At 33.0% G+C, this 22,740-nt stretch overlaps 2 protein-coding genes and 1 long non-coding RNA gene across 6 annotated transcripts in view; 2 read left to right on the forward strand and 1 right to left on the reverse strand.

Moving 5' to 3' along the window:
- LOC135838936 (uncharacterized) overlaps nucleotides 1-22,740 on the forward strand; it is a 282,350-nt gene that overhangs the window by 113,981 nt on the left and 145,629 nt on the right. Inside the window, exon 1 of one of the 3 annotated variants that reach the window (XR_010557497.1) lies at nucleotides 12,894-12,907. The exons of 1 other annotated variant lie outside the window; for it this stretch is intronic. This is a non-coding gene — a long non-coding RNA (uncharacterized LOC135838936). Of the gene's footprint in view, nucleotides 1-12,893; nucleotides 12,908-16,150; nucleotides 16,166-22,740 lie in introns of those variants that run through there. One more of the 3 variants, XR_010557495.1, reaches the window with a different exon arrangement.
- On the forward strand, nucleotides 1,586-10,032 carry LOC135838927 (protein scarlet-like). Of its 2 annotated transcripts, XM_065354751.1 has the most exons (14): nucleotides 1,586-1,959; nucleotides 2,128-2,269; nucleotides 2,556-2,604; nucleotides 3,228-3,277; nucleotides 3,375-3,514; nucleotides 3,610-3,741; nucleotides 3,829-3,922; nucleotides 4,027-4,222; nucleotides 4,327-4,507; nucleotides 4,589-4,617; nucleotides 4,738-4,843; nucleotides 4,976-5,203; nucleotides 9,336-9,471; nucleotides 9,641-10,032. In XM_065354751.1, exons 1-14 carry the CDS (start codon nucleotides 1,885-1,887, stop codon nucleotides 10,027-10,029), a joined length of 1,947 nt encoding a protein of 648 aa, XP_065210823.1. In that variant the 5' UTR covers nucleotides 1,586-1,884; the 3' UTR covers nucleotides 10,030-10,032. The 2 variants fall into 2 exon arrangements, with proteins under 2 accessions (XP_065210823.1, XP_065210824.1); XM_065354752.1 differs by lacking the exons at nucleotides 1,586-1,959; nucleotides 2,556-2,604 and having other exon boundaries at nucleotides 2,130-2,269.
- LOC135838932 (lysosomal proton-coupled steroid conjugate and bile acid symporter SLC46A3-like) lies at nucleotides 9,941-22,237 on the reverse strand. Its single transcript, XM_065354760.1, has 7 exons — nucleotides 21,232-22,237; nucleotides 18,761-18,862; nucleotides 18,542-18,679; nucleotides 17,762-17,845; nucleotides 17,352-17,505; nucleotides 12,105-17,263; nucleotides 9,941-10,319 (listed from the first exon to the last, which is right to left on the reverse strand). The coding sequence occupies exons 1-6, from the start codon at nucleotides 22,040-22,042 to the stop codon at nucleotides 17,176-17,178; spliced, it is 1,377 nt and encodes a 458-aa protein (XP_065210832.1). The 5' UTR covers nucleotides 22,043-22,237; the 3' UTR covers nucleotides 9,941-10,319; nucleotides 12,105-17,175.

Raw genomic sequence — 22,740 nt, forward strand, 5'->3', positions numbered from 1 at the left:
CCGACCTACTAAATTGGTTGCGAGCATTTTTGAGTCAATCTGGAGCCTTCAACAAAATTCGACTTTTTTTCAAAAATTTCAAATTCCTGAAAAGGTGTTTTTTTATCAACTTCGCCAGCTGAAAATTGAATTCCATTCTATCATAAGTTCGGCGTAACTCATTGAACAGGATACTAAATGAATTGCAATTGAAGTTGACAAATTATGAAGATTCCCTCATAAGTAAATTACACGGACTTGTCTCTTTCATTCAATAATATTGCCACCCAATAATCACTGAATTGAATTGAATAAGTTTCTACGTATATTTTTGAATTTTCATCCATCTAACATAAATGTAAAAGCTAACAATGAGTACATAGACATACAAAATATTACACTTCCAGATCTTTACATTAAGCCGACTACACGAGTACCTTCTATTTGTAGACGTGGTTAGTGTTCTGTTTTTCATGAGGTCTGGTAAAAATCTCTTTCAAGTGTCAATAAATAGGTAGGTACTTGAAATGAAAGATAACGATGCATTATACGATGAATACCTTGACTTATACCTACATTGTAAAAATTAAATTCTTGGATTGGGAAATGTAAGTCTGAGTAAAAGTGATATGATATTACGTCTCTTGATACCCTGTTAGGCGTGTATCCTCCATGATTCATTTTCCAAGTTTAATATTTTACTTCTCGAAACAAGGGAGATATCCCAGCCGGTAGAAAAATTTGTAACTGGACAAAAAAAAATGAAAGAGCGAACAAAAATGCATCAACACCCAAAATTTCGGAGACTATAAAGCATTTTTTGATTTTTGATTAATTTTTAAAAATCAAATTTTGGTCAAAACTGCAGACAAAAAAATGAAAATTTCTCCTAATTGATCTAGAAAGCTGAAATTCTACATACGCTCTATTTTTAAACCCTTCAAATCATTTGGAAATGGGTTCGAATCGTGTTGATTGGTCCTGGAGTCTAAAGCTGATTTTTGAAAGTTGAAATTTTCTCGTTTAAAAATGGGGTTATATCTTAATTTCAAGTTTCAACATTTTGAGTCGATTGGAGGTCTAGAAAAAAATTTCAGCCTTGAATCACCAAGGAAGGATTTTTGGAAATAAATTTCACTCTTAAAAGCTTCCACTCCTAGCCGCCCTGCTTTGGGAAAAAATAGCCCAATTTCCTAAAGAACGATGTACCTAACCTACTTACAGTACCTATTAAAGATATTTTTAAAAATTAAACGATCCACATTCGTCACCAGTGCAGTGTTCAACTAAAATAAAAGGCTAAAATTTTCTACTGTCCTTCCACATTTAAAATAATAATAATAATTACCTATAGGTACTTTGAGTATCACTATCTGCCTCTTGTTAGTACCTAATCATGAAGGTGAACACTATCAGAACAGCTAAACAAAAATACACAATCTTAGGAATTTTTAAAATCAAACGCATGTGCATCTTATTCATCTATGTAGAAACAAATGAACAAACCAAAGTGTGATTTTAGGCATACCGATTACCATAAATGAATCAAACCAGTCAGACATGTATGCAAGTAGAGTAGTCGTTATAAACCTACTAGTTTACATTAGGTATAGTTAATGTAGTCCTCCAAATCGTCTTCGTTTTTAGAAACACCGTCAGTTATAATGCGGTTTCGATCGGTGAGAGGTACTCAACGATGTAATTATTAGATTTTTCGCCGATGAACAACGTGATAATTTGCGTAAATATGTCGTGAATTTAAATAAGTTGGGTACCTTCTTCAAATGGAAAAATTTGGAAAATATTTAAATAAGATTTTCGCAGTAACGTGAGTGCTATAGACTATTTCAGGAGATCAATTTTACATATAAACCGTGGAGACATTTTACGTTACAAAACTTCATCATGGTCGGAGGTCGTGTAAAAACAATTGAGAAAATATCACTAATTGAAGCAGCACAAATGGGTATTCCTACAATTGTAAGTACCTCTTCTTATATGAAACGGACTATAATATAGCATGAGACATGAGACTTACTACTGGTTTAGAGGATTAGCATGCACAATTCTTAATTTATTTCAATTGCATGTAAGTAACACTGGTCCAGTGTCACCTCGTCTGTAACCTATTCCTTTTAATTTCTCAAGGATGAATATGGCGCTACAGTAATGGAAACCAAAGACAGAGGGGTTGCGATGATATGGAAGAATTTAAGAGTCATCGCTGATATCAAGGATCAGCATATATTTCGAAATGCTACTCATACTTTCAAAGAGATAATTCATCGGGGTGAGTTTTACACACGAAAATTAATCATTTTAATTTCATTTTCAATACTCGAGGGCCCTTATTCAAATTCAGGTGGCTCACATGTGAGCCACCCGTATTGCAATACGCTTAATATCCTGTGTTTTTTTCAAACGATGTAAAGTCCTTGAAAAATAAGGGTTTGAGTACTTAGACTGGGGATGGCTGGAAACTTCCTCCAAATTTTTTGAAATTCGATTACAGTTTTCTGACGAAAGCTGCATTATTTTATTAATTTTTCAAGTTGCTCCATGATTTTTGTTCATAGTGAATGGATATGTGGAACCGAACAGTTTGGTTGGAATTTTGGGAGCAAGGTAACCATGATGATTTGTAATTTTACAATTAGGGTGGATCGCGAATAGGAAATGTTGGAGAATTTTGGCCGAATTCAGTAGAAACGTTCATTTTGAATTGAAAGTCATTCAGAAAAAATTTTAGCTCGAAAGGTGCTCTTGAAAAAGTAATAGAAGTCTTTAAATTGGCAATACTAACCAAAAATTTGGCATCAGCGAATTCCAAAATATTTCCTAAATTTTCAGAAATGGTATCTTTCGATGTTTTGGCTTAATTAATGCGAAATATATTATTTTGAGGACAAAAATTTCAAAACACGAATTTCCCCAAAAATAAACGATTTGAAAAATTCTAAAAAACCACGATTTTTCTGAAAATGACCCCTCTTTAGGATTCATATTACCCCTTCAAGGGCATCTTCGGAGCTAAAATTTTTTCTGAATAATTTTCAACTTGAAATGAAGGTCTCCACTGAAGTTGGTCAGAATCTTCCGAATTTTTTTCACGACCCAGCCCAAAGTAACATTAATAAAAAAATCAAAAAAATCATAACATTTTATTTTTTTTTGAAAAATAATTTTTTAAAATTCTTTACTTATGTACTTAACTAAAACTAAACCTGCGTATTTTTTTATTTTTTCAGCGGATCGGGGAAAAGTACTCTAATGTCAGTGTTGGCAAACAGACAACCACGTATGTAGCAACAATTGCATAATACGTACTTAAGCGATTGCTATCAGACGGAGATTTAGCACTTTAAATGCATAATTCGACTGGTTGATATCCACAGGAGGTTTGAGAGTAGACGGAGATATACGAATAAATGGACAAAACGTACAATTTGAATTAATGAAAGCGATTTCTGGATTCGTTTATCAAGACGATTTATTCATTCCTACCTTGACTGTTTTGGAACACTTGAATTTAGCTGTAAGTAAAATACATATGTACCTATAAAGTACTTATTATGTACTATGTTTGGAAATTAATACTGTTTTTTTCATTCAATATTTTTTTTTGTTTAGGCGCAATTGAAATTAGATAGAAGGACAACCATCGAATATCGCAAAAAACTGGTCAACAGGTTATTGGTAGATGTAGGATTGATGAAATGTGCCAATTGTTTGATTGGAATTTCGAATTTCGGAGAAGGAAAGGTAAATAATCAAAAGAATGATATAAAATTCATAATAAAAAAATTTATTTGTTTTAATTTTTAATTTTTTTTAATTTTAAATTTTCAGTTAAACTTATCAGGAGGTGAATTGAAACGATTATCAGTAGCTACAGAATTATTAACAGATCCTCCGTTGCTATTTTGTGATGAACCTACAACAGGTAGACTCATCGAATATATAATTTACTTTCTAATTTAATTATCTATCTTTCAAGATCATAATTTAGGTAAATCATGTTTTTTATGCAATACGAGATAAATTTAGGTTTAGATTCCTACGCTGCCTTGAATCTGATGAAGGTCATGAGAAAAATGACAAATCAGCGAGGTAAAACGATAATTTGCTCGATTCACCAACCTAGTAAGCTGATATTTGACTTGTTCCATCAGATTATTTTGCTGCATGATGGAAAAATTGCGTTCAGCGGGAGTACCAAAGATGCTTTGACATTTTTTCAAAGGTAGGTTAGCTGGGGATATGCTTAAGAGTAAGTATACTTACCTAGGTTTTAAGTATTGGCTCGAAAAATTTGTTTATTAATATTTATTTTGTGTATTTACGTAGCATTGGTTTCATTTACAATGAAGAACAAAATCCAGCAGACTTCTTAGTCAAAAGTTTAGCTGTAGTTCCTACAAATCAATTACAATCTGCCAACAAAGCGACAGACATTTGTTTGAAATTTGAGAAAAGCCAATACGCTAAATATGCGTATGATCGTATTGAACAAGTATGTCGCTCAAAGGTGGGTGATAATTTTGATTTAATTACATAACTATCAAAAATGAAAATTCATTTAATTTTAAGTACCCAATTTTGATTTCAGAGTCAAAAAATCAGTACACCGGAAAAAAAGTAAGTACATAATATTGTTATTGACTGAAATATATCTACCTAGTCAACGTGTCTAAATTCAGTAAGACAATAATATATTATACATACTTATTACATAATTAAAATTTTATTTAATTACAGCGAACGTATTTCATGGTTTTACATGCTCTATTTGATGATTTATCGAGATGTACTTGGTACCATTAGGGATTCATCTATACAAACCATAAGGATCGTCAATAAATTGGTAAGTATTTGCTTTTGTAGATGTAGATATCAACTTGATCTAGAAACATATTATTTCATTTCTCATGTACAAAAGTCACAAATATAGGCTACTTGAAGGTGCATTAAACGAAGTATAAAATTCTTTTTGCAGGTATTCTCTTTAATTTTAGGATTTTGTGTGATGAGAACTCCTGTGATGACTCAAGGAAGTATCCAATCCTTGAAAGGAGTCCTATTCCTAATGGTGACTGAAAATTTCTTCCCACCGTCGAGAAACATGATCAGTCATTTTCCAAATAAAATATTCCTGTTCCTTAGAGAATACGCCAACGATATGAACACACCTTTAATTTTCTATTTGTCATCCGTCGTTTCACTGGTAAAAAATAAAATAAGTATTCACATAACTCACATAAGGATAAAATAAAACATCATTTTAAAAGACAAAAACAGATGGAATTTTATCCTTTAGATGCATAAAATTGCAAGTAACAAGATTAAAATATTATGTTAAAATTGCATGAAAAGCATTAAAAAAGCGTTGAAATGATTTTAAAAATGACCAAAAACAGATAGAATTCGAGAAAAATTGACAAAATTCTGCAAAAATTGCATAAACACCATCAAGAGATGTTGGCAAGGGGCATAAAAATACTTCAAAAATGTTAAAATTATTAAAGATTACACAAAACTTCTGAAATTGTAGTTAACAAAACACTACAGAAATTATATTAAAATTTAAAATCATTCAAAATTACAAAAACAAAAAAAAAAAACGCTGAAATAAAGAGCACTTCTAAAAATTATTCCCAATTATCAAAAATTTAGTGAAATTTGCATTAAAAACCATGAAAACACAGAATTCATAAAAATCGTTTAAAACTACAAAAACATTGAATTAGATATTTCAGGAAAACTTGGCGGCATATTTTATGAAGCTGTGTAGAAAAAGGACAAAAAAAACAATAGGTACATAAAAAAAGCTTTTAAATTATCAAAAAAAGATAAAATTCTAGTAAAATTTTACAAAATTTTGTAAACACAAAAAAATGGCATAAAAAATCTAAAGAGATATTATCACTAAAAGTTATTTTAACGAAAATTGTATAAAAATGCATGTTCATTGATCTCTTTCATTATCTACATTCATTTTTTTCAACTTTGGGACTCTGTTTGAAGGGATTAGCATGGCTTGGAAGACTGGGCAATATTTTCTTTGAAAATGAGATTAAAAAACAATTCTATAGTGGAAATTGAAAATTTGCAATAGGTATTTGTAAAAATACCTATCTATACATAAGCCAGTAGCTGTCATTTTTTTATTATTTTTTTTTCATTTAGAGGGTTATGGGCATCTTTTTGTTTGAGCTCAACTACTTCACCAACCTTAGCACCCCTTGCAGCAGAGTGTCCTGGTTGCCAAAGGCTCACTTGAACAGGAGCACCATGCCCTTGGACATCCTGAAGTCTCGGCTGACACAATGGGCCAAGGCAAACTGCGGGTTTTGTCTCATCAGATCATCTTCTATTTCATCCAGGGTGAAGAATGAAGATCCCATTTGATTTGGTCTCTATCTTTCCCCAGTTATAGACACTGGAACTACAAGATGAACAACTGGTGGGCACAGACGTTAGAGGATCCGGTAAAAAGTTATTTCATTCCCCTTACTGCGCCAACACCCGCGTCGTCCATTAGGGAAACGACGATCAGCGCCTCTAGCGAGTAAACCACTGAAACTATGGCTTACAATTACTTCCCCTTGCCTCGCCAACACCCGCGTCGTCCAGTAGGGAAACGACAATCAGCGCTTCTACAGGGACCGTTTGGAAAAACTTTTCACGAAATTTTACGTGATTCCCCTTACCGCTGTGACCTGCAGTTGTTCATCTTGTACTTCCAGTGTCTATATCCCCAGTTAGAGTGTCGGATTTTCTTTTCTAATTCCTTCTCAGCTCCTTTGAGAACTTTCTCCACCTCAGCAGGGGGTCATTCCATGTCAACTCAACCAACGTTTTTGGGTCATGTCCTTCGATTTCGCTCAAATTTTTTTTACAATATCTACCCACCCAGTAAGTAAGAAAGCCGCAATCAGTTTGGTCCCAGCCCCCTGAGGAAGCGGGTGGAGGGGCTTCCATTATTTTCACATTGTCTCGAGGTACTCAACTTCAGCAGCCCATTTCTCCAAAATTATGATACTTTGATCAAAACTGATTTCACAGTTCGAAAGGGCATTGAATTTTGAACTTTTTAAGCATTTTGAAATTTTCAAAAGTTGAAAGTTGAACTTTCAATTTGAAAGTTCAAATTTCAAAATGGCACTGTAAGTGGGAGCTACCATTTAAAATTTTGAAAAAATTTCCATAGATGTACATTTTGATACTTTTTTGAAATATTTAGGTTTCGAATTGGGACTCGTGGACGGAGGGGGAGCACCCCCACCCCCAATTTTGGGTGAAACTTTCGAAAGAAAATCTGGGGCATGTGATATATCGAATTGTATGTTTTCGGCAACGCTGAACACGAATATGACGTTAGATTTTTGATAGGACCCCATCCACGGCCCCCAGCACCTCCCCAAAGGGGGTAAAAATTCAAAAAAGTGTTTTGTTCGTGCGACACATGGATTAATATGTTTTTGGTGACGCTGAACACGAATATGACGTCAGATTTTTGATTGGACCTCATCCACGGCCCCCTGCACCTTCCCAAAGGGGGTAACCCAAAAAAAATAGTAACATTCGTGTGACACATGAAATAGTATGTTCTCGATATCGCTGAACACGAATATAGCCATAGTTTTTTAAATCGACCTCACCCATGGCCCCCAGAACCTCCCCCAATAGGTAAAATTCCAAAAAAATTGTTGGGGGCCGTGGATGAAGTCCAATCAAAAATCTGACGTCATATTCGTGTTCAGCGTCACCAAAAACATATTATTCCATGTGTCGCACGAACAAAACACTTTTTTGAATTTTTACCCCCTTTGGGGAGGTGCTGGGGGCCGTGGATGGGGTCCTATCAAAAATCTAACGTCATATTCGTGTTCAGCGTTGCCGAAAACATACAATTCGATATATCACATGCCCCAGATTTTCTTTCGAAAGTTTCACCCAAAATTGGGGGTGGGGGTGCTCCCCCTCCGTCCACGAGTCCCAATTCGAAACCTAAATATTTCAAAAAAGTATCAAAATGTACATCTATGGAAATTTTTTCAAAATTTTAAATGGTAGCTCCCACTTACAGTGCCATTTTGAAATTTGAACTTTCAAATTGAAAGTTCAACTTTCAACTTTTGAAAATTTCAAAATGCTTAAAAAGTTCAAAATTCAATGCCCTTTCGAACTGTGAAATCAGTTTTGATCAAAGTATCATAATTTTGGAGAAATGGGCTGCTGAAGTTGAGTACCTCGAGACAATGTGAAAATAATGGAAGCCCCTCCACCCGCTTCCTCAGGGGGCTGGGACCAAACTGATTGCGGCTTTCTTACTTACTGGGTGGGTAGATATTGTAAAAAAAATTTGAGCGAAATCGAAAGGCATGACTTTCAAAATCGCCTTTTTTTGGTTGAGTTGACATGGAATGACCCCAGGGTTATTTGGCCCATCTGTAGGTAATCACTGTAAGGCAGTAGACAACCCACAGTAGCTGGCCTGACTAGGCGGTGGAATCTCTTTTATCCCTCTTAGTGCAAGGTACTGCATTGTGGGTTGGTATACGTGATATGAGAATATCAGAGAGTAGTTATGACTACCCAGTTCACCATTGGTGATCAACTGATCCATCGCCTTGTCAACTGAGTATGTTATATGCCACATTTCATTTTTGATATCAACAAAAAGTTTGCCAAGAATCAATTATGGACTAATAGGATTGTCCAACCTTGGTTTTTGTGTGTGTCTAAAAGTATATTCAAGTGTTAAACCATTTTCGTACAGTCCCAGAGCAGTGTGTAGTTTCCACCAGGAACCTGCCCACCTGAGGGGAGCACCCTTTGGCCTCCAGATTTTCTTCCACTGCCACACGCGAAGCTGTATGTTCTTGGGCACATTTCAACATGCTGGCTGCCATGGCACCTTCAGCTTCTGGGCTGGTTCGTTTCTGGCTGACTACAGAGACCCGGGTTGTATCAAAAAAATAAAACTTTACTCTGGGAAAAGGTTTTGATCAAATCACTGGATTAAAAAAAATGAATAAATTAAATTTGCATGGATAAAAAATGATGATGATGATGATGATAGGTATCTTTATTACTTGTGCTGCCATTTGGACATCTAAAACATATTGGGATTTTTTTCTTTTTGTTTTATTCTGCGCTTTTTCTGATACTTTTCAAAATGTAACATAATCATGAGATTTTTTTTCTTGATTTTTTTTTCTAATATGAAAATGAAAGCAGGAGAATTATCTCCAAGAAATACTTATCAACTTAAGAGAATAGGTTGATAATCTTCAACTTGAAGATTTTAAAAGAAAAAAGCATTGTTCTAATTTAAATGATTTCATTTGCAGATTCCTGGATTCTTAATAGATCCACTAATATCCACAGTTTTATTATACGTGTTGCTGGAACTACGATATTGTTGGTTCGCTTTCCTAGGAACTATAACAGTGTGTGTTTTAGTTTTCAACACTTCGGCTATATTTGGTGAGTAAAATGACTCATAAGGTAAAGATTTTTACCTGAATATACAGGGTATGCAAATGCACCACAATATGATTAATTACTTTCCAACCTAATTACCCCTTTATAGGTATACCTACACTGATGTAGATGTACTAAATACCTTATTTATAAACTTTTTGCCTACTTTTAGGTATATTTATATCAATGCTCACAGACAGCGTTTTCGTCACCGAATCGATAAACTCTACCATAGACACCTTTTTTTTGTCATTTTCTGGCGTATTTATGAATGTTCGATCAATTCCCGCAATTTTCTCCTGGATAAGACATATTTCATGGATGACGTTCGCGGTAGAAGCGTTGTTAATATTGCAATTAAACGGAATAGAGACAATAGAATGTTCGGAAGTGCCTTCCGCACCATGCTTAAGAAATGGAGAAGAGGTGCTAGATTTTTTGGGTTTTAATAGCAATAATTTTGAAAGAAACATAACAATGATGTGTTACATTTATTTAATTCTTCATGTTCTCAGCTTTGTCACACTGAGATTTAAAATTTATAATAAAACTAATCGATAATTGGTCGTTATCTTTTTTTTCAGGCCTTTGTGTTTTTAAAAATTTTATTAAGTATACTCAATAAAGTAAGTAGTTAATGCTACGTGACATGTTCGTGGGTTTTACTCTGGCCCTTGGTTCTGCCCTAGGCAAATACATTTAAACACTTCCTTACCCCTGCTCGTTTCCTTCGCACAGGATTGAATACCGCCACATATTATGCTTTCGCATTTTTCACGACATACCTCATCACACCTGTTTGAAGTGGAGAAGATTTTATGATGAACTTTACACTTCTGTTGAGCTTCGATCTGCAACAAAGATACTGAGTATTATGAAACTGATGACATCGGTGTTCTTTCTTTTATGATTTCAATCAGGTGCAGGTATTGACATCGCAGTGGAGGTGAGTTCGACCACTGGAAATTATCTTACAGCAGAGATAATAGTTCATGATTTAAGTGCCAGTTTTTTGAGGTTTTCGATTTTTAAAAAAAAAAAGGTTCTCTTAGTCTCATCAATATTATTAATCGATATTTTTGTCAATGTAGTTGCGAGTACCTAATATTTTCAAATTTCTGAATTAAAAAAAAGAGAGAGGTGTCAGGGGGATTTCCAAAATGATGCAATTCAATTTTTGCAATATTAGATACCTATAAATTTGGAGAAAATTGATAAATTCGGTTCGAATTCAGGTTAATTGGCAAAGCTTGTATTCGATCAAGTTTCATGTTATTACAGTTTTAATAAGTTACTTTTTTCCCGCAAAATTTCAAAAATTCTATTTTTTCATATTTTGAAGAAGAAAAATGATAATACTTGTTTTATTCTTTTACAAGTGGCTGCATTGACTTTTCAGCGTTACGGTTATATCATTACGAAGCCCTGTTTTTGCTAAACTTGTTAAAGTATCGCTTTTTTTTGTAAAAAATAGCAAAAAATCTCACTTTTTTTTCAAATTTGCCAAAAAAATTGGGAAAAATTGTCGCTTTTCTCCAAAAACTTTCAAAAATAGTCTCTTAATTGAAGAGAAGTCCAGCTTTTACGACCAAAAAAAAAATGTGAAAAAGTATTATTTATTTATTTTTGCCAGTAATTCGCCAAAAAGTACTGCTTTTTGATGAAATTGTCAGAGTCTTGCTCCTTGCAAAAAATTAAAGCCAAAACTTGGTAAAAAGTCCTCACTTTTCTTTTCAAAAATTCCAATAAGTCCTCCTGTTTTTTGAAAAATTATTTGAAATTTTATTAATTTTTTCTCGAAAATTTAATAAAATTCCTGCTTTTTGTTGAAATTGTCAAACTGCTTCTTTTTGCCAAAAACTGTCAAAAATTACCAATTTTTCAAAAATGACAAAAATTTTTGAGTTTTAACAAAATAGTTCAGAAGTGCTGTTTTTTTTTTACAAAAAATTACAAATAGTCACATTTTTCAAAATTTACCCAAAACTCTCGCGTTTTCGCCAGAAGTTGGCGAAAGAATCACTTTTTTGACAATAATTGCCTACCTACCTGAAGGTTCTACTTTTCGCAAAAATTGTCAAAATCTTGTACCTATCAAAATTGTTCGAAAGTCTCACTTTTTTCTCCAGAATTACTTACCCGGCCATAATAAATAGTCTCGCTTTTTTGCCAAAATTGTCAAAAATTTTCACTTTTTCAAAAATTACAAAAACTTTTGCTTTTTAGCAAAGTTCCTAAAAATGTTTGTTTTTTTTTCCTACAAAAAACCAATAAATTTCACTTTTTCCAAAATATTGTCTCAAAGTCTGTTTTTTAAAACCAGAAATTGCCTAAAATTTTTGATTACTAAAATCACTTTTTTTTGAAAAAATTCTATTGATGATCGTCAAAGATGAAAAATTATTACAGAAATGTCTACTTGACCCCTTTTAAAGAAGTTAGGGTTGAACTAACGATCTGAAAATTTTAAAATTATTTTGCGAGAACAGCATTGAGAAAATGTTGATAAATTTAGTCTTTGAAAGATTATGTCCTTTAAATGCTGTGTTGCCACATTTTTTCAACAAAAACTGCATTTTAGTGCTCGATCACATCTCTATTCCATCGATGGTACCAAACAAAAAAGCTTCGCTTACCATCGGAACTACTGCAACATAGACCATTAATAAACCGATCACCAAAATTGTAGTTTTAGACATTTCTAGTTCACTTTTTAGGTACTGTTTCAAACACACTGAACTGTTACAAAACTGCGACTGATGAAATTTTTTCTACGCTTTTCCTATTTATATCATACATACCTACCTATTTATACGAGGTGTGTAAGTAGGTACCTATAGTTTTAAACATGACAAAAAATTGTTAAACTGTGACAGGTACGATATCAGAGACGAAAAGCTTCTAAGAATTGAAAATAAAAATATTTTACTGACATGGCAATAAACTCTTGAAAATCATTGTATGTAGGTACCTATTACATAAGTATAGTATTAATCATGATAAAAAATTGTTAAAAAAGGTGACAGGTACCATTGCATATGCGTAAAAAACGAAATTAAATGTAGCTCCATGACAGTAAAATATATATTTTTTTCAATTTTTGGGAAACTACGCAGTTTTTGTCTGTTTGTAATATCGTATCCGTTACATTTTAAAATTTTTTATCATGCTTAAAACTCGTAATAAAATGATTTTAAAAAGTCATTTTATGAGACAACTAATCACACCTCACTATTTCGTAGAATATTAGTAACTGAACCAGCAAGCAAGGTTGAACAAAAACGTATTTTTAAAAAAGCTTAAAAATTGTTTATTTCTTGTACAAAATTAGGTATAACAAAAATTCATTTGTTTTGGATTCACCTCAAAAGGTGCCCGAAATGGAGCGTGACTTTGATAACGATGGTTTTTTGGGTTTATATCAGAGGGGGGGGGGGGGGTGAAGTTGCTTGAAAAATGAAAAAACCATACCTATTGTAGGGATCTTAACAGCTCTATTAGATACCTACAATTTTCACGTCCCTCTACGAATCCCCTAAAATGTTTTACAGCAAAAAAAAAATATCAAAGCCAGCAGCCAGCATAATATGTTTTCTTCATAGATAGAAAAATCATTAGCTTCAGCCTCTCTAAAATTGACCCAAAGTCCTGATATTTGGCAAGCTCGGTTTATTTTTAGTATAGGTCTATTGAACGTCCTTGTCTCCCTTTCAACCCCTCCACACAACTTTATGAAAAAAAAATCTTGCAACACACTCTCACAAGAGATTAAGAATTTGATCAGGGATAGAGAAAAATTCAAACGTATCAAAAATAAGACAACCCAAGAGAAGATAGAGCAAAACCTGCTATGCAAACTAGTCAAAAAAGGTCTGGAATATAACTAGGTATCACAAAAAAAAAACAGCATAATTGGCAATATACCTGAATCAACAAAAAGCATAAAAACAATAAAAAAGAGTCTGTCTCTAGGTAAAACATGGACTACTCATCTGACAGATAAAAATGGTATCAAACAATTCAACAGAATCTCAATAAACCAAATAGCTACAGAATTTTATGAAAAATCGTATTCAAATGAGTGCAATGGTGTTGAGGTGATCAACTTGTTATCTGGTGAGAAGGAGCCCGAATTTATCTTTGAGGAAATAGAAATAATTATAAAAAACCTGAAAAATAACAAAGCAACTGGTTATGATCAAATAGCAAATGGCGTCTCATTGAAAAGATAAGGGCTTACTTCAACAAAATTATGGAACAGCTGGTTGTACCAGACGATTTTAAACTGTCCGATATTATTCTTTTATACTTACAAAAAAGGTGATAAGCACAACATCACCAATTACAGACCAATTTCTTTGAGTATTAGCTATGTCAAAAATCTTTTCAAAGGCAATAGAATCTAGGGTAAGAAATATACTAAACCAGGTGCAAACTCGGGAGCAGACAGGTTTTACAAGAAATTTCTCAACAGTTGATCTTCTCCACACCATCAATCAGCTTATCCAAAAATGCAATGAACACCAGGTTGAGATCCACTTTGCCTTCATAGACTTTGCAAAGGCATTTGATTCTCTTCGTCACAATTTTATATGTTAAAGGCTCTAGTTAATCATTAATCAGGGTGTACCAATAATGTTAGTGAAACTGATCCAGAATATTTACAAAAATCTAAAATCAAGGATAATTACAGATAGAATGGGTGACTACTTCAGTGTGGAAAGAGGAGTTAAGCAAGGGGACCCTCTCTCATCTGTTTTGTTCAATGCGGCAATACGGGAAATTTTCAAAAATATGTTGTGGGATAATAGGGGACTTCTGATCAATGGAGAGCGACTAAGTCATCTTCTTTCTGCAGATGACGTAGTTTTATAGTCCATTCCAAATAAGAAGTGCAAGCTGCAACCACGCAGTGCAGCAAGAGGCGCGGTGTTCCAGGGAACTGACGGGGAGGTAAACCACTTTACACAGCAATGAAAAGCAACCCGGTGATCAATTTCGTTGGTTTAGCATAGTGCTGAACCTTGCTTGTTCGTGGGGACCCTATGTTTTGCTCCTTAAAAAAGTTTGCACTTCTTATTTTTGAACAGACTATAGTAGCCAACAGTATTGAGTAACTAGAGAAGATGATGTGGGAACTGAATGAGTCAGCAAAAACAGCGAGGCTTCAAATAAACTTTTATAAGACAAAAATTCTAACAAAAAATATTGTTGAAAAAATAAAAATAGAGAATATAGAAATCGAAAAGGTATCTGAAACGATTTACCTTGGGCAACTAATAGCTTTTGATGACTGTACAGAAAAAGAAGTAAATAGGCGTATCACACTAGTGTGGAAAAAATATTGGACTTTAAAAAATATTTTAACACGTAATCATTGACATGGCAGCTGACAGCTGCCAGCCGGACCTTTTTTGAAAAAATTCCCCCGTAGTTGTAGACATGGGACTTAAGTTTAAGTCAACGTTTAAGTGTTAAAGGACCTTTTCAAAACTACCACAAAAGTCAAGTCTTCAATGCATGTGTCCTGCCTGCTTTGACATATGGTTCTCAAACTTGGACATTGACTGAGAAAATTATGAAGAAAATCGAAACTACTCAGAACCCTATAGAAAGATCAATGCTGCATATCGAAAAATCAGATAGAATAAGGATTAAAAGTTGAAACAATAAAATTAAAATTAAAAAATAATATTATCTGTAAGCACTGGGTTAGAAGAAACAAGTGGAAGTGGACAGGACATGTGAGTAGGTTGACAGACAATTGATGGACATATCAGATCACCTTCTGGTTTTTAGGGCACAAACATAGAAAGCAGGGTAGGCAGAGGGCGAGGTGGACTGATGACCTTGATGAATTTTTATAGCACAAGATGTATCACAGGGTAGCTCAAGACAGGAATGAATGGGGTAGGTTACAAGAATCCTTTGCCCAGTTGTGACCCTAGCATGAGTTTGGTAGGTAAAGGTAAAGTAGCAGATTTTATGTATTTTTTTTCTATTAATTAATTGTAAATAATGTTACTACAAAACATGTTAATAACAAAGGATTATGTGTATTCAAATTTTTTTACATTTGTAGGGAAGTAGGTAGATACTTATAGTTTTAAACATGATAAAAAATTGTTAAACTGTAACAGGTACGATATCAGCGACGAAAAGCTTCCAAGAATTGAAAATGAAAATATTTTACTGACATGGCAATAAACTCTTGAAAATCATTGTAGGTACCTATTACATGAGTATAGTATTAATCATGATAAAAAATTGTTAAAAGGTGACAGGTACAATTGCATATGCGTAAAAAACGAAATTAAATGTAGCTCCATGACAGTAATATATATATATTTTTAAATTTTTGGGAAACTACGCAGTTTTCGTCGGACTAATATTTTAAAATGTTTTTATCATGCTTAAAACTCGTAATAAAATAATTTTAAAAAGTCATTTCATGAGACAACTAATCACACCTCACTATTTCGTAGAATATTAGTAACTGAACCAGCAAGCAAGGTTGAACAAAAACGTATTTTTTAAAAAAGCTCAAAACTTGTTTTTTTCTCGTTCAAAACTATGTATATCACAAATTTATTTGTTTTGGATTCACCACAGTCATCAACTATCAAAGTTGCCCGAAATGGAGCGTGACTTTCATAACGATGTTTTTTGGGTTTATATCGGTGGGGGGGGGGGGAGGGTGAAGTTGTGTGAAAAATGAAAAAACCATACCCATTGTAGGGGTCTAACAGCTCTATTAGATGCAATTTTCACCTCCCCTCCACAAATCCCCTAAAATTTTTTACAACGAAAAAAAAATATCAAAGCCACCATGTGTTTTCTTCCTAGATAGAGAAATCATTAGCTTCAGCTTCTCTAAAATTGACCCAAAGTCCTGATATTTGGCAAGCTCGGTTTATTTTTAGTGTAGGTCTATCGAACGTCCTTGTCTCCCTTTCAACCCCTCCACACAACTTTATGAAAAAAAAATCTTTAAACGATATTTGTACATTATTAATTAGGTATCAGAGAGGAGACTAGAAGTTCTGTTTTTTGATAGATATGTTACATAGGATAACAATAATACCTGTCGAATAAATGCTCGATTTATTCTACATACAAAATCACAAAAAATTACTTATTCGCTTCAACAAAATATTATTCTTATTCACATCTATTCCTCCTATAAAGAAAATCACATCAACGATCTTTTTAAATTATAGTAGGTGTTTTTTGTATTAAGGTACTGTAACCTGGGTATGTCAGACTCCCATTTTGTTCCTCACAAAAAAAAAAATTGTTGTTTTTCGATTCAAGGTTTTTATGACGGAATTTCTGGCATAGAATGAAAGTAATCATTGAATTAGAGCACATGCTGTGAATTTCACACAATTTCAAACTATTTTTAACCCAAAAATGAAGTGCTGAAAAATGACTGAAATTCAAAACAATTAAATGTATTTCAATTGATACATGTAGCATACCATTGGAAAGCTCGTTCAATTCTCTTTCAAAAATGTTAATATGAAAAAGTTGTAAAAGTGCACGGTTTTGAAGATATACGCGGTTAAAGTTTGCCGAATTCCCATATACTGCAATGCTAAGTTCGTCAAACCAGGAACAAAATTGCCGTCTGACATACCTGGGTTATAGTTCCCTATTTTGTATTGATACAGGTAATCATGTTATACATATGATCCACTGTATGTGTCATGTCGAGACAATCATAGTATTTTTTTCCTCTGGAACATTTGCGGAGTTTACTTGGTCGATTTTTTTGTCAAGATAGTAAGCAAAGCTAGAACAACAATAAAGATGATATTAAAGTTCAAAATCAGCGTATGGGCTTCATCTGTAGAGATGAAAAAACGGAAATCTGAACTTACCAAAAGCACAACAAGATGATTACATTCAATACAACACTTAGAAGACAAAATGCAGAAGGAAAAACATTTATCGTGTTATAAAAAATCACATTGTATGCAGGATAAGATGCAGAATATAGTATACAAAGTATTCCAGCGACAGCATTCATTCGACCTGAACATTCAAAGATACATATGTTGCATTTTAAAGAAGTGATTTTTCGGAATTTTTGATGATAGATATTTATTGATTGTATCACAAAAAAATTCAATTATAATATTTTTATTCATTTTTTTCCTGAAAATTGAATATTATTTTTAAAAAATAAAACGGAGTTGAAATGAAATTTTTTGCAGTGATGTGTTTGAATAATTTTTTAAATTTCAATTCTAAACGAAACAAAAAGGTCCCAGTATATTTATGTACTTACCTAATTCATTGGTATGATAATATTTGCTCATGAACGATGTACAAATTGTCGAAACTGTACCATGGAAAATATCCAAAAATGGAACTACAAATGAAAATAAAAAATTTAGTAATAAGTACAAGCTATAAGTGTGTGGTGTATCTCAGGGCGCACCATAAAAAAAATGTTGGAGGACACCTGCATTTTTAGTTGGAATGTCACACAGAAAAAACTGTGACACCCGAGGTACCACTGGAGAGAAGATATGGGTTCTCAAAGAAGAAGGACTTTCGAAAAAATTAGGGTTTTTTCGCTCTAGCTTTTACCCAACCTGATTTGGGAAAAATAGCCCAGTTTAAAAAGATGATACATTTTTGAGATTCTGCATCAACCTAGACCATTGCCATCAGAATCCAATACCATTTTCAGGGTTGAAAATCGATTTATTTTTGGTGGTTTGCGTTTTAAAAATGTTTTTTTCTAAAATATTTTGCATTAATTAAGCCAAAACATCGAAATACATAATTATCATTCCTAAAACTGAAAATATGTAAATTGAAACAAAACGGCGACAATTTGTTGTTCAAGGGCTTGAACGAAAAAACACAATTTTTTCGAAAATTCCCCTCTTTGAAAATGCATATCACCCCTTCAGGGGCACCTCCGAAGCTAAACTTTTTTTTGAGTAAATTTCAACTCGAAATGAAGGTTTTCAATTTATTTTGCTCTGTATATCCTTTTTTTTTTTTTTTGCGATCTACAAACGAATGCATTACAAGTAAGTAATACTTAATATCTTACTGAGGTAAATTTGCCGAATGTGAGTAGCCAACAGCAATACAACAATAGCTATCGTGTCAAAAAATCCAGCCACTATACCGATCAATCCATCGTGTATTTTGAGATATTTACTCAACACAACCGAGCAAATCAATATACCTAAAAGAATACAAAACTTGAAAAATTATGGTAAGCTGCGTTTGAAGTAAAGACATTTATCATTGAGTGGGTATTACCTACCTAGTATTCCTATTGAAAATCTATAAAACAAAAAGTAACTGTACTGTCGTTCGTCCAAGTGAAATCTGTGATTGAGATATTGATACAGTACTGATAGTTCTCCTGAAATAATTCATTTTAAAATGAATACATAAATACCTAGGTACTTAAGTATTTAAAATAGCGTAGGTAGTTCTAGTATTTTATATTCGAGATTTTTTTTTTTCATTTCACTAGTTTGTAAAAATAAAAACAAAAACATAAAATTCATTCAACCCATTTTTGTGTCAGAATTTTTCTAAATAGGCAACCTGCTTCCATTTTCAAGAAAAAATTTCTCCCAGAACTCCAAGCTATTTCAACATCCTAATGTGGAGCACCTCAAAGTGGAAATTAAAATTTAAAAAAATCCCTCAGTCCCCAAAAATGATCGCTTCCTTCCCAAAAAAAATTTTCACTCAAAATTGGCTTATTTATATTTACCTACCCTTGGAGACACGAGAAGAATCTGATGGATGAAAATTGAAAAATTTTCATTGAGTACAAATATGGGAAGGAGCATAACTTCGTTAAGCTGATTTTTTTTTTTAAATTGAGGTTAATCACTCAAAATTTTATTTTGGAATTCGAGGAAATACTCAAAATGGGCATTTTTCCATCCCAATTTCCAAAATAAATTTTCGATGTAGGAATGCGAAAATTTTCCGAAGAGTTTCTCCAAGTAATGCCAACTTAAAAATCAGAAAATTTTTAACAATATATCAAGTTCAGAAATTTTTGATGCCAATTTCCAAAATTTTTAGAAAAAATAAAAAATGATTATCTGCACAAGTTGACAAGTTGTGACAAATTACAAACGTAGGAATGACATAATTTTCAAATCAAAAAAATTGGCCCAAAATAAAAAGTTCGACAGTGGGGATTTTTATTTGAGAAAAAAAAATGTTTTGGAAAATGAGTTTCAACGCACTTCCATGAAAAATACTTATCAACTTTTTGCAAAGATGTGATTTTATAAACTTTGAAAAATGTTCACAGAAAGCTGAGATATAAAAGTTAAAAGAATCTATAATGTGAATGCTCACTCACTAGGGTCAAATTTCATTTTGGAATTTTGGGTCGAAGAAAATTGGACCAACGTGTTGCATTTTATACACATGGAATCACAAAATAAGCACCTATAAATTTTGAAAATTTATCACAAGAAGCTTGTAAGTATGTACTTACACAAAAGTTGAAACTTTTCAAGATGTGAAAATTCGCCACATACATACCTACTCGTAATAGAATCAAATTTCATTTTAGAACTTTGATGGAAATGAACTAAAAAATTCTCAAACCAGTATACGTCATTTTGGCCAAGCTAAGTGCAGTGCAATAGATTTGCATTCCCAAAATAAGATTGTATAAATTTTGAAAATTCTTTTCAAAAAGCTTCTACACAAAAGTGTTGGAAAATTGGTTAAATAAAACCAAACATCGAATACCTCGAACAAATATAACAAAATAACAGGTTTTATTTTAATTCGTGAAAATATTCACGAAATGAAAATTTTACATAAAACGAGTTCAATGAACTCAAAATTAGCGTTTATACGCTCACAATACATTTTTACTTTACTCGAACAGAGAAAAAACGCGAATGATTGCTTAACAAAAACAAAAATAAACGAAAACGCGACTTAGAAACAACTGAAATTGTAGCCATATATTATTCGATAAATGGCTCTTTTAGAAAAATGCAGCCATTTATTTTTAGCGAAAACGTAAATAAATAAAACTAAATTTTGATCTTTTTATGATCAAAAACTGTCATAAATTCAACAAAAAGTTCCAATTTTTCGTGATGTGTAAAAATTTTCCCAAAAATGGAGATATGTATGAGACCTATTGTATATAACTTACTTCGACCCAAAATTTCAAAATGAAAGTTTCATCCACTGGGAAAATTTTCACTTGATAAAAAGTTTGAACTTTTATGTACGAGCTTTTTGTGAAACTTTTTCTTAATTTACGAAATCCTACATATTTTGGGGATTTTTCAATTTTCATCCATCAGATTCTTCTCGGGTCTCAAAGGATTAAGACGAATTATGATGAATGAGAAACTTTTAAAAAGGAAATGCACTGCGATTTATTCCATTTCCTTTATTTTTCCTTCTTCGGGAGAGGAGTGTTCCATGCAAGTGATGTTGGAAAGGTTTTTAGATTAACTGTAGATTATTAATTTTTTTTCGAGTCTGGGAGAAGGCTCTTCAGTACCTACAACTTTTTGAGAACTAGCAAAAAAAATTTTAAATAATTAATTTCTTTTAAAATGCATATGCAGCTACATATTATAATAGACTAAGTATAGGAGTGCAAAAAAGCGAAATTCCTAAATAAGAGCCACTTTAGTTTACACAATACATAGTAGCTGTGAGATTAACACAGAAAAAAAATCAAGCACCTTAAATTATATGATTGTATAGATAGCTAAATTATACTCTTACCAAATGTTGTGAAATTGACTGCAAGATAGGCTACCATTAGCAACGCAACTATAACTCTTCTCCTTCCTAATTTTTTGTTGAAAACTGTCTTAAAATTATCCGACATCGAGCGTTTCACATTAAAAACATGATAAAACGGTTCTTTATCCGGAACCGGCACCGAAGTATCTTTGATAAAAATTAATCCAAAAATCAACGAAATCACAGATAAAACAAAACACAACAAATAGGATTGAAAAAATCCCAAATTACGTAAAATGATTCCAGCTCCACCTTTACCCAAAACTAAGCAAACTATCAAGATTGCCCCAACAAATCCCAGTCTCATGGTACGATCTTTAGGTTCAGTTATATCACAAACGTATATTTGGCTGCCAACGACCATTAATCCAATACCTCCGTTCAAGCTTTCAATAATCGAATTAGATATAACGGCTGTAAGAGGCGTCCATTTCCAAAAATACGAATTTAAGCAGCCCGATAACGAGAGTAAGATTTGTCCCATGATTGGCATGTATATCAAAGGTCTTCTCCTTCGACCAGCTTTGTCACTCCACGATGTGGCGAATACTATGAAAAGCTGAGTTATAAAGGACGCTGTAAATCGATACTTGGAATTCACTTCTGAAACGAATAAAAGTCCAGCAGGATTATCTTCGCATTCTGTATTAAGGTCCGGTTCCGATGTGAGGTTGAATCTACAGGTCTTTTGAAGATATAAATTCGTATTACAGCCGTCAATCCAATCACTAATCAGGGTAAAAATGAGAAGCGACGGCTCGACGGAGACGTGCTTCAAGAAATCACGCATTTTAATCGAACAATGCCGAGCCACTGCACATGTAGGCCTATACTTATTCGATAACTACACGAGAGCCGACTGAATGAATCTTGGTTAGAGTATAGGATTGAAATTATGATTTGTGCGTATTTTGAAAAATCCTACTGCGAGAAACTGGCTTGTGTGCGATAATGCCGGATCAACTGAAGCTACGTACATGTATACAACCGGTTTAGGTAAATACACTCGGTGTTTTTGATGCTATAAATTATTTTCATGTCCAACTATTAGGCAATGATGGAATATTTTTAATTAATGAAATGCTTATTTTACACTTTTTTTATGAACAAATATGGTATGTTCAAAGAAAACGAGAGAAATGAGTACAAAGTAAATAGGTGAACGATATAAAGGTACCTATCAAATTGCTGAGTTTGATCAAAAAATGCAATTGAGCGGTTAAAAAACAGTAAGCTATAGCAACGTCTTAAACGTATCATTAAAGTATTTGTATGATTTTGCGAATGTAATTATTATTCAAGTACAACCTATACTTTTTAGTATATTCGAAAGTAAGTACCTAAATAGATAGTAATCTTTCAAGGTATGAAACTGCCTTTAAATTTTCGACACTATTAAATAGGTACTTACTAGATGAGTAGGTAGGTATCTAATTCGAGAATAACAAATGCAGAAATTTTCGACTTGCGATGAGTTTAACCTGATAA

The sequence above is a fragment of the Planococcus citri genome, chromosome 3, assembly GCF_950023065.1.
Source record: "Planococcus citri chromosome 3, ihPlaCitr1.1, whole genome shotgun sequence".
NCBI lineage: Eukaryota > Metazoa > Arthropoda > Insecta > Hemiptera > Pseudococcidae > Planococcus > Planococcus citri.

Coding starts and splice junctions, on each gene's coding strand:
- LOC135838927 (XM_065354751.1), top strand. CDS start 1,885: ATGGTCGGAGGTCGTGTAAAAACAATTGAGAAAATATCACTAATTGAA. Junction 5,204..9,335: donor TGTCATCCGTCGTTTCACTG/GTAAAAAATAAA, acceptor TTTCATTTGCAG/ATTCCTGGATTCTTAATAGA. Junction 9,472..9,640: donor CAACACTTCGGCTATATTTG/GTGAGTAAAATG, acceptor GCCTACTTTTAG/GTATATTTATATCAATGCTC.
- LOC135838932 (XM_065354760.1), bottom strand. CDS start 22,042: ATGCGTGATTTCTTGAAGCACGTCTCCGTCGAGCCGTCGCTTCTCATT. Junction 18,863..21,231: donor AGTCAATTTCACAACATTTG/GTAAGAGTATAA, acceptor GAATTATTTCAG/GAGAACTATCAGTACTGTAT. Junction 17,506..17,761: donor TTATCATACCAATGAATTAG/GTAAGTACATAA, acceptor TTGAATGTTCAG/GTCGAATGAATGCTGTCGCT.